A 10818-nucleotide genomic window follows, 5' to 3' on the forward strand; every position below is an offset into this window, starting at 1 on the left:
GCCGTACTGGGAGAATATCGGCCCGAGGTCTTGACAGTACGGACCGAGCGCCGATATTCTTCCAGTACGGTCCCGAGCAAGCTTGGTTAATAAGAGATTTATTATACGACTGAAGTTCAAAGGGACACAAGTGCGGTATCATTCAGGACCATTCGTGATAGTGCCCGGTCCAATACTTAGAGAATATTGGACCGGCAATAGAGCATTTTGATTGGTCGATTTTAGTTATTGGCCCTCTGACTGCCCGAGTCGTGTAATAAAAGGTATTATTTCCGGTAAGATATTTTCGCGGACAATCTGATCGATTTCTCTTACATTGTGAGTTGGGGTCATCCTCGGTGTAAAAACCTGACGAGGTTTTCTTTGTTTCATGAGGTATTGTTTTGCAGTACGCTTTGCTTATAATGTTTTGTTGTCTTTGTTTTACGTCACTCGTGAGCTTCGCAGGTTTTTACACTGAGGATGAGCCGTGAGTTGAGACTGAAACTTTTCACCTCGAGCAAAGTTTCATCGCACGACCCAAATAAACATGGCGAGCAACAGAGCTTCTTGTATATATCCGTATTAAAACAAGCGAAAGGACTCTAAAGCATACTTCACTCTGATTGGCCAGAAAAACACAAAGATTTTCTGGAAACAGTTAGATGCCAGAGCGATTGTGACCGTTTGGAACTAGTCTTGTAAGACAATCTCCCCAGGGGCTCTTACGCCCCAACTGGAAATCGACTTACAGCAGCCCCTGGGTCTCTGAGGAGGGTACAGGCTTAAATGTTTGTCAGGCTTTATTTTCACTACTGCTTTAGCAATGTTCATTTCTGCGAGGATCCTTTAATATGCATTTTAACTTTTTTTGTTGGATCGAACACACTTCTGAATCCGAGCAATTCCAATTATTTTCCAGTTGGGTTTGTCATGGGAGGGGGGAGAAAGAGGAATGATGCAGAGGGGAAGGAGTAACAAACAGCGACGGCTCTCCTGTAACATGCTTAATGTAACTGTTTTCTTTAAATAAAAATTTAAATCGTGTCAAATATATTAAAATCAAGTTTTAAACAAATTACAGCACGAATGGGTTTTCTCTGCTTGTCCAACCCCTGGCACGTTATGAAATAAACACAAGTTGAAGGACTAATTTTACAATGAAAACGAAAATCATCCTCTTCACAGGGAAGGATTCCAGTTTGGGAACAAGAGTTGAAATGCATATCCCATTTGCTTCTCCCGGCCCTAAAAAAGTGAAAAAAACATGTCATTTTTGGTACTTATGACAACAAATCGTAAAAAGTACAAATAATTTGTAAGGCAACTAAGGATGTCCCATTTGTAATTTTTTCTCAATTTTAAATTTTTTAACGTTTTCCAAAACTTTTCAACCATTAAAGCATTCGGTATTTATACCCATAACGTGACAACGAAATGCTATAATTTTATATTCCCGCGATTAACTTTACGGGGCCCATGTTAACTGAAAGTTGTATCCTTCTTGTTTTATCCGATCCCTCCATCGAGATTTAGGCGATCTCGTTACCTGTGTAATTTTTAAGGCACTAGAACAAAAGAGTGGCTGCTTAAAATTGCACCTATGGCTTCAACAACCGTTTTTTATCAATGACCTGTTTAGAATAAAGTGTTAGCTCGTAGGTATCTAAGGAGTGGAGTTTACCTCAATTTATTGTTCTTTCTCACTTTAATTCGGTTAATTTTAAGGCACTAGAACAAGAGAGTGATAGCTTGTGGGTATCTAAGGACTGGGCCTTACTTCAATGCATTCTTGTTTCTCACTTTAATCCGGTTTATTAATGGTCGAAGAACAAGAGTTTGAGTGAAACAGGTTCAAACTTGCTGATTCAAAGAACTCATATCGATTATTCCAATCACTTACCTCTCGCCACAGAAACAGAGTCTGGTTCATATTCCTTCAGACGGTAAACTGGGTACTGGTCACAGAATTCTGCGATCTCCTTTCTGAGGGAGACCTTCTCCACTTCTCCAGCAATGATCCACGTTTTGAAAACTGTCGAGATCTTCTAATTGGTGCCGGACGATTTAAAGCCTCGCGGAAAATGATTGAAAATCTGTTAAGATTAAAGCCACTTCTTGGCCAAATGATAATAAAGCAATAGATGCATTTTGCTGAATCTTGGAAATTGAAGGATCAAAACTGTCCGTATTAAGTTAGCCGGCCTGATCGGACTTTAACGGTCACGTGTTTGTTATCAAGTTCATATTCTCCATCAAAGCCTCTCCTATGCTTTACTAATCGCACTATTTCGGAGCTCGTAGAAAAACTTCTGCGACTAAACTTTAATAATACCTGTGTGAGACCAGTATCCAAATCTTTTGGTCTTGGCAAGTCTTCGTTCGGGCAAAGGTTTGAGGTAGCAGGCCCCATCACTTTTGGAACGATGAACGCTTACGTTCTGCGATAAGCAAAAATAACTTTTGAATATATCCATTCTACAAGGTTAAGCTCTAAGATTTTCTGAGAGTTGCAGAGTGTCCTCGATAGATTAGATAGTTTATCTTACCATTCTGTAGTCGAAAATTTCTCCATTCTCTGGCAAACCATTATGAGGAGGAACATTGAAATAAGCAATCTGCTCATCTTCGTTGATCTCGACTCTCTCCTCAAATCTTGTTTCCTTCTCTGTAATGGCGAGCTTAAACTTTTGTGTCTCTCGACGAACATGTACTTTGCTAAGAGGAAGCTAAGAGAGGAAAGGAAGAACTTGTATGACTGGCTCAGTGAATTGGCAAATAAACAAAAAAATAAGAGACAACAAAAAACCTTGCAGAATTGCATTCACATTCACAGAAAATCTTTTTTCTGAGGACTGACCAAGCGCTAGATCTAGTGTCGCTAGACATAACTCCATTCCATTTTATTAAAGCAAAAGACTGATAAAGCAAAAGAGTGACAACGGCGTCGTATTTCTGTTTTTATTCATAGAACTTGCCATGCCTCAAAAAGCGGATAAACATCAAAGTCAAGTTTCCGCTGACCAAGCAATTATGTTCTCAAGCTATCATTACATTTAGCCAGACTCCGAAAAACGAAAATCAACTGAACACGGACGCGATACTTTTATTTCATCAACCTGGTTCAGTCAAATCAACAAAAAATTTTGATCGAAGTGGATCACCACGCTTTTTTAAAATTACTTACTAGTGACGCTTGAGTCTGAATGACGTACATCAACAAAATGACTGAGGCGGTCCAAAGAGGAGAAAATCCCTGAAGGAAAAAGAGTTATCAGGATTTACTCATTATTATCTACGTCATCCCTTGTCTTAAAGCTTTTTTTATTTATTTTTGTTCCTTTCTCATATAAATCAAGTTCTCAAAGTAGATGCAATTAGCATTTGTAATCATAGAGTATGATGAAGTTCAGTTGTATTTATTATTATGTTATTTAATTATAACCTGAAGTGAAGAAAGTGCTCTAACTAAACGAGAATTTGCATCAGCCATTGAGAAGTGAGTTCAATCTTACAGTTATATTTGATTACATTTGATTGACTTCGGGTCTTAAAAACTCACCATAGCTGTTGCCCTGAGTGATACCACCAAATTAAGCCTTAGAACCTTCAACTTTAGGTGGAACCAACTGTGTTTTGTTCGCTCTGGCGAAGGGCTGACGTTTCCAGCGTTACTTCGTTACGAGACGTTTCTTCGCTCTGGCGAAGGGCTAACGCTCGAAACGTCAGCTTTTTTATTCGTTACGGTGACCAATTTACAATTTCAATTTAGTTGATATAACCAAACTCCCTTTGGAGGTTTGTCCATCGAATATACCTGTATCTCTCTCTTCAACAGTGATGCATAGTAATGTCTTCTTTTAAGAAGGCTGTTGTCGTAAGAGGAAGGGATCTGTTGAATAATCTGACCAAAATAATCAGTGTTGGATCAATTGAATTCTTGGCAGTGGCTGAAACTTGCCATGGCATTTGGTTTTGGAAGATGTAATTTTTTTTTCCCCAAAGTCTTACGCTCAAACTGCTGCCATACAATCAACTTCAAGAAAATGTTGATGCGCCTCTTAGTAACGAATGTTTAATCGAATAAAAAGTCTCCATTTCTAAGGATCCGTTAAAAAAGATTTACTCCCTTCAGAGAAAGCTTAAACAACTACAGCAGTGCTCTTGAATTGTTGAGCAGATGGTTAAGTCGCTACGTTGCGTTCCTGCGTAATATCTCGATTGTTTCGTTAAAAAAAAAAATAAACAAATCTGATCGCTAGTTTCTACAGTCATAAACTTTTTTTCCCATGTCTGTTTGTTTGCCTTTAACTGTAAGATTTAGCAAATGATTGAGGCCAGAAAGCTGAGCACGGGTTTAGCAATGATCAATGAAGAACAGGGGCCATTTAAAAAGTCAACATTTGTGGCAGCGTACTGTCTGGTTCCATTTCAGCGCAACAGGAGTTAACGGGGAGACTTGTTAATTGATGTAACTCAGTACTTATGACAGCAATAACTTTTCAAAGGTCTCATTTCATATTAAGGAACCCAGCCTCTATTGTCTTCTCAGCGACATTTTCCTGTGGTCCATTGAGGGACCTTGGCAAGCTTTGGATTTCACCGCGAATCAAGGCCTCGTTTCGGCGAAGTTATTGCAACGTTTCTTTAAGCAGTGTAACTGCATCTTGTAGATTGCAAAGCTCGTACTTTGTATGGTTCTCGTGGACGGAGAAAACCTTGTATATCTTTCCGACTGCATCTAGAAATGCAGCGGTTTCATGCAGAGTGGTGAATACCTTAATACAGTTGGTTCGGGCATCACATATTTACAAGACATGGTCAAATTCCATACAAAGTCCTGTATGTTGGTAGAATTTAGCGTGCGAAGCCAAGCCATCTCTGGTGCCCTCTGCACCGGTACCTGCAAACACCTTCACTCTTTCCTCATTTCTGATCTAGTGCAGGATGCGATGCGATTGCGGATCTGAATAGACCAAACCATCTTTGTAAACGGCAATGGAGGGAGCCAAGGAACAGTAGTCTGGACCGGAAGAAGTAATCCGTGCTCTTAAATATATTGATAATGAAACTTTCTCGATGCCTTGACGGTGAGAAATACAAATGTCACTATTTAAGGTGGCCATCGATCCGACGTTTCCCCATTCGTTTTGGTACTTGACAACTGCTGCTGCCTCTCCTCGAAGCCCATGTCCGTCGCTGCAGCAAGTAACGGCAAAAATTTGATGCTTGCTTTTACATGCTGCGTAGATCATATAGGGATCTACAACGTGTAGTTCTTCAAACTGAGATTCCTCGCCGGAGGTATTCCAGAAATTGATAGCAGTAGGAGAAAGCCTTCTTTCTTGGTATTCTGCCTCGATCTTCTTAACTTGCGTGGCGATTCGATTCTTTAATATTGCCATAGTTCCATTAGCAGATAGTCCAAGCTCACTGGCTTTCTGAACTACATCTTCTCGTGAACGCAGTTTTCCTAAGTTAACACGCACGGCCCCTTGTTCTAGCTCATAAAAAATAATGGGGCCTCCTTTCCCAACCATGAATACAATGTCATTGACGTGGTGGACTTCTTTGGCGAGAGAATCTTCTTTAAGCTTTACAGTTTTTTGGACGGCGTTATGAAGTTGTGCCATAAAAAGACTCGATAAACCAGTGACTGTGTTAAGTGAGAGAAATAACGGCCTTCCGTAGGGATCAGTAGCGATGCTTGTGGGGTTTGGGTACATACCCACCTTGTTGTGCCCTGTGAAACGGTCAGTCTCGAGAATGATGGTGTGGCCAACAAACTCTAGACTTCTAAGATAGCTAGTAAAATCTGGAATTGTGAGCTTCATGACAGAAGTTGGATCCTGTCGATCTTTGTTTTCAAATCCGTCAACAAAACAGGAATGAGTGCAGGATCTTAGACTTTTTAACGAACGCGACTTCTAACCTCAGTGATTTGATACCTCTCTCCGAGTGACGGAAATGGCGAAAATAGTAAAACCGTAAAAGGCGAACAACACAAAAAAGTGATAATGGACAAAATCTCACAGGCTTCACTTCCTTTGACACTTATAGCTTGACTACATAGGCGGTATGCACACTCAAGAACCATTTTTTTTTTCAGTCAACGCTAATGAAGTTTTAGTCAAGACAAAACTAAATTCCCGTATCCCGCTATTTTTTCCTTACGATTCCCGAATCCCATCCCCATAAAAGTAGGAAATCCCGCTCCAGCTGGTTGTTAAAATTCCCGCATCCCGCTTCTGTTTTCAGCTCATATCCCGAATATCACCACGAAAAATAGCCAAATCTCGCATCCCGCCAAACCTATTGTGGACCCTCTACAATCTGCCGAAGCCGTAAATCTCATTAGCTGAGTATCTTGTGCGTATAGCATTGCGGTAAGTTCCCATCATGCTCAAGACAATAAAACAGCACTTTACTATTGGTGGCGGGATGTTTTACTGCTTACTACGTTGTGAGAAAGAAGAAACAAAACACTTGAAGCTTTTTTATGGTCACACGATAGTACGAAACTTTTAAAAAGGCTATTGTAACAAGAGGATAAGGTCTGTTGAACAATCTGACCATAAGAATTTTAAAAAGTCAGTTCAACTGAGCTTTGTAATTCAACATCAACTTGTCATGACACTTATTTTTGCAAGATATAAGTTCTCGTGCACAAAATCTTACGTGGAAATTGATGCCATACAATCTGCTTTAGCAAAATGTTGAGGCACTTCTAAGAAACAGAGGTTGAATTTCCAAGGGATGTGTAGCACTTGCGGCGACCAAAAATCTAAATTCTCAAGTCCAAGGGGGCGTCGCTCCAAAACGCGGTTAACGAGGTGTTTGGGGACTATTTTACTGATCGAAATGGCAAACCAAAGTTGACTATTTGCACGAATCTTTGGTCTTGAAAGGCAATTGACCACGAACCACAATCAACGATGATAAATCACGATTAATCTCACAATGAATCAATCGTATTGATCGTAAACTCAAACATAAAATACAACGAAGTTCTATCAATCTACTGAAATGTCACGGAATACATAATCAAAGAATCGCGTGTAAAAAACTGGGCCCCAAAGTCGATAACGAAATTAACAAATAAGAACAAAACTCTCGATACAAATTAAAAGAATTTTTGGTGGCTGGTTAACAGCCCATTGTTATTATCTAAATGATGGGCGTCCACTCGCATTTGGCAAGAATTTGGCCTTTAAATATTAAATCAGCAGAGAATACGGCAATATCTGTTTGTATATTGTCGCCCATCGCTGAAAAGAATAGACTAGAAAAAACAAAGTTACAAAGGTGCTGACAAATTGGTCCCGCTTGTGCCAGTGGTTGAGAAAACGAAAGGGCGAAAAGTTTACCAAGACTATTCAAAACTTACGAAGAACTGATTAAAGGGACGCTAAACCTGTCTTTTATATGCGCGTGGTGACGCTGAAGGGTCCAATTACAAAACCAATAGAAATACAGAAAAACAGATAAACATTGTAACTATGTAGGTATCTAAGATCATCCTGAAATTAGTGAACTAATCAACAGTCAATAAAAAACATGAGCCCTTTGACTAGTGTCCTTAACGGGATCCGTTGCAATATTTTTTTCCTTTAGCTCAAGCTCAAACAATTTCAGTGCATTTGAATTGCCCTTTCCCAAGATGAACCGCACACAACAGAGACTGGGCTGAATTATCGCCAAGGCGAAGCTGTGGTAAGTACAGATCTTCCATCGCGTACAAAAGTAATGACGGAGTTTGTCGATGCCAACATGATCAGTTTCATAACGCCTGGAAGAAGCTTAAACTACAACAATGGCTAGAAAATCACGGACTAAAAGTGTCAGGCACTAAAGAGGAGCTAATGGCCAGAGTGGAGAATGCGAAACGAGCGGGAGTTGAGACAGTGGTCGAAAGGGCTGTACGTGAAAGAGATTACAAAGCGAGCAGCAGAAAAGCTGAGTACGCCTACAGAGACTCTCCCTGATCCAAAGAATCTAAGATCGTGGACTAAAGACTTAACGACACTTCCACATCTAACAAGTAAAGATATAATGAATTCGAACTATCTCGTCTTTGGAAGTCGTAAGTTCTACAAGAACGAGGACATGCAATGCTTCAAGAGGCTAAAAGCTTACAAATTTTTCAAAGATGGCCATGTTCAAGACACTGAGCTTGCGTTCTTTAACGATAGAAGCAGTTACTGTTTTGTCAGGGCTAAAATATTACCATCAATGAAAACTGATCGAGTGTAAAAATGAACACCTGAATATCTACGGTTAAAGACTCTGCGAACGTTTTCTCAGCCGATTGTCATTGCATAGCTGGGTGAGTTGCTTTGCAAAGAACTTTATTTGATATTGATTGTCGATCTATAATCACACAACTGAAAGGAAATTATTTGAAACATAGTGGCATCCTTGCTGAAATTACATCACGACTATAGGCCAAGTAATTAAATGCCTCAGATGATCAGCAAGAACAGTAAACCAAGTAATTAGAATACGAGACACTGTACTTGTTGAGACACAAAATCGATCTGCCAAGTCTTGCTCTGGAAGTCCCAGCCTAAGTCTCATCATCACCATTAAAAATTCATCGATCAGTCCCATTTTTCTGTGCGGTCCAGGTTTTTTCCTCCCTTCATCTGTCAGATACGATTTCTCTTTTCAAGAATCCTTCGCTTTCCAGTAGTTTAATTTAACAGCTACTTTAGCAATGTTATTGAATAACAGCATTAAAGTTCCAAAATTGACAAGGAAGTCTTGATAAGTCTTTAATTTAGTCCACGATCTGAGATTGTTTGGATCAGGGAGAGTCTCTGTAGGCGTACTCAGCTTTTCTGCAGCTCGCTCTAATTTGTAATCTCCTTATTTTCACGTGCAGCTCTCTCGACCACTGTCTCAACTCCGGGGGGAGGGGGGAATCCCATGTGAAACAGACGGGGATGCTCGTCGTCACACTTAGGGTAAAAATTTTGGAGTTTGGTCTCGCTTAGGTTGTTCCGGGCAAAGTGCCGGTATTTTAAGCCGCCAAGGTCTCGTTTAGGGTTCCGCGAAGAGAAATAAAAGTCAAATTTTCTTTTTAACTTGTTTTGTTTACCGTATGGATCAATGTTACTGTAGGTAGTGTCGGCCGACATGGCGACTGACATGTCTACCGACATGTCGGTCGACAGTCGGTCCATAGTCGGTCGACAGTCGGTCGACAGTCGGTCCATAGTCGGTCGACAGTCGGTCGATAGTCGGTCGATAGTCGGTCGATAGTCGGAAAATAGTCGGTCGATATGTCGACCGATATATGTCTGCCGATAGTCGGTCGACATATCGGTAGACAGTCGGTCGATATTTGACCGACACTTGGCCGATGCTTCACCGATACTTTGCTGACTCTTAAGTGATGCTTCAATGGCATTTGACCTATTGTCGACCGTATGGACGTGTTTTGTGTTTCAAATTTTTCAATACCGACACTGCAACAATACACAACCACACGAGCGACGTTCAAACTATATTTACCGATAAAGTTCAGACACTTGACCGATAGACTACCGACACTCGGCCGATAGACCACTGACACTTGACCGATCAGTTCCACCGACACTTGACCGATATTCCACCGAGACGCGACACTCCATCTGTCGGTCGACAGTCGGTCGACATATCGACCGACATGTCGACCGACTATCTTCCGACTATCGACCGACCCGTCGACCGACTATCGACCGACTGTCGACCGACTGTCGACCGACATATCGACCGATATGTCGGTCGACATGTCGGTCGCCATGTCGGCCGACACTACCAATAGTAAAACTGATCCTACCGTATTACCTCTGTGATTATAAATCAAAGATTTCTACAAATAGTCGAGAGCATTATAATCCGATTAATTAGTGACAATGAAGGAAGTTTTGTTACAAGATGTCTTTGTGCTTTGTCTATTGTTTGTCTATAACAGGAAGGCTACCTTTTTATAACATCAAGAAATGGTTAGATATTCTAGTCTTCTCGGATAGGGACGAATAAATGGAAGTCCCGTCTCCTGCAGGGTTGGGGTAGGAGACGTCAATTTCCCACAGACGAGATTACTGTGCGATGGATGTCCTCCCCTGGGGTGGGATGGGTGGGTTTATTGGGCCCGCAGTAATCGGCGCAAGCTGTTGCGGTGTCCCTGCCGGTTGGCGAAGCTGAATAAATCAATAAATCATAAATCAAGGCTCAGCGGATTTAGCACTTACAAAATTACAAAACAATATTTACTGGAATACAACTTTCACTGCCAACAAGCGATCGGATCGACGAAAGGCCTGCAAACCACTGCAAAAGGTAAGTCATTTCTTGTTATCAATGAAGTGGGTCAGGGGTGACGTCAGGCTTCAGGCCACTGATGTCACGAGGCACACGTGGTACTTTAATTCCCCGGCTTTTATCATGTAAGTTTAATGAATTTCTCCCAAAATTAGTGTTATTAATGTACTTATACCAAGGGCCAAAGAGAAAATGCATGAACATGATGAAGAACTTGAGATTTATGACAATGCTTTTAAAAACTACTTTTAAATGAAAGGATTCGATGATTATGTCTTTGTATCATTAAAACTCATTTCATGTCGTATTTGTGTGTTTTTAAGCGGTCTCTTTTAAGGGTCAAAATTTGCTTAAGCCAAGCCCAGATTGGTTTCCTTTAGGGGTCACAAAAAGCTTGAGCAACGCCCAGATGGTCTCCTTTAGGGGTTAAATTCAAAATTTCCGGCGCGCATCTCCGTCTGTTTCATATAGGAGTTTCCCCCCCCCCCCCCCCCCGCTCAACTCCCGCTCGTTCCGCATTCTCCCCTCTGG

At 41.0% G+C, this 10818-nt stretch overlaps 1 protein-coding gene across 3 annotated transcripts; it reads right to left on the reverse strand.

The window, feature by feature from the left end:
* Positions 1-277: 277 nt before the first annotated feature.
* Positions 278-7040, reverse strand: LOC148736654 (uncharacterized). Of its 3 annotated transcripts, none has more exons than XM_088747935.1 (6): positions 3542-7036; positions 3167-3235; positions 2529-2708; positions 2315-2420; positions 1883-2053; positions 278-1227 (listed from the first exon to the last, which is right to left on the reverse strand). In XM_088747935.1, the coding sequence occupies exons 1-5, from the start codon at positions 3542-3544 to the stop codon at positions 2028-2030; spliced, it is 384 nt and encodes a 127-aa protein (XP_088604061.1). In that variant the 5' UTR covers positions 3545-7036; the 3' UTR covers positions 278-1227; positions 1883-2027. The 3 variants fall into 3 exon arrangements, with proteins under 3 accessions (XP_088604061.1, XP_088604060.1, XP_088604059.1); XM_088747934.1 differs by having other exon boundaries at positions 279-1227; positions 1883-2075; XM_088747933.1 differs by lacking the exons at positions 278-1227; positions 1883-2053; positions 2315-2420 and having other exon boundaries at positions 2657-2708; positions 3167-7040.
* Positions 7041-10818: the final 3778 nt, after the last annotated feature.

This window comes from Stylophora pistillata, chromosome 2, assembly GCF_964205215.1.
Source record: "Stylophora pistillata chromosome 2, jaStyPist1.2, whole genome shotgun sequence".
NCBI lineage: Eukaryota > Metazoa > Cnidaria > Anthozoa > Scleractinia > Pocilloporidae > Stylophora > Stylophora pistillata.

Coding starts and splice junctions, on each gene's coding strand:
- LOC148736654 (XM_088747933.1), bottom strand. CDS start 5,813: ATGAAGCTCACAATTCCAGATTTTACTAGCTATCTTAGAAGTCTAGAG.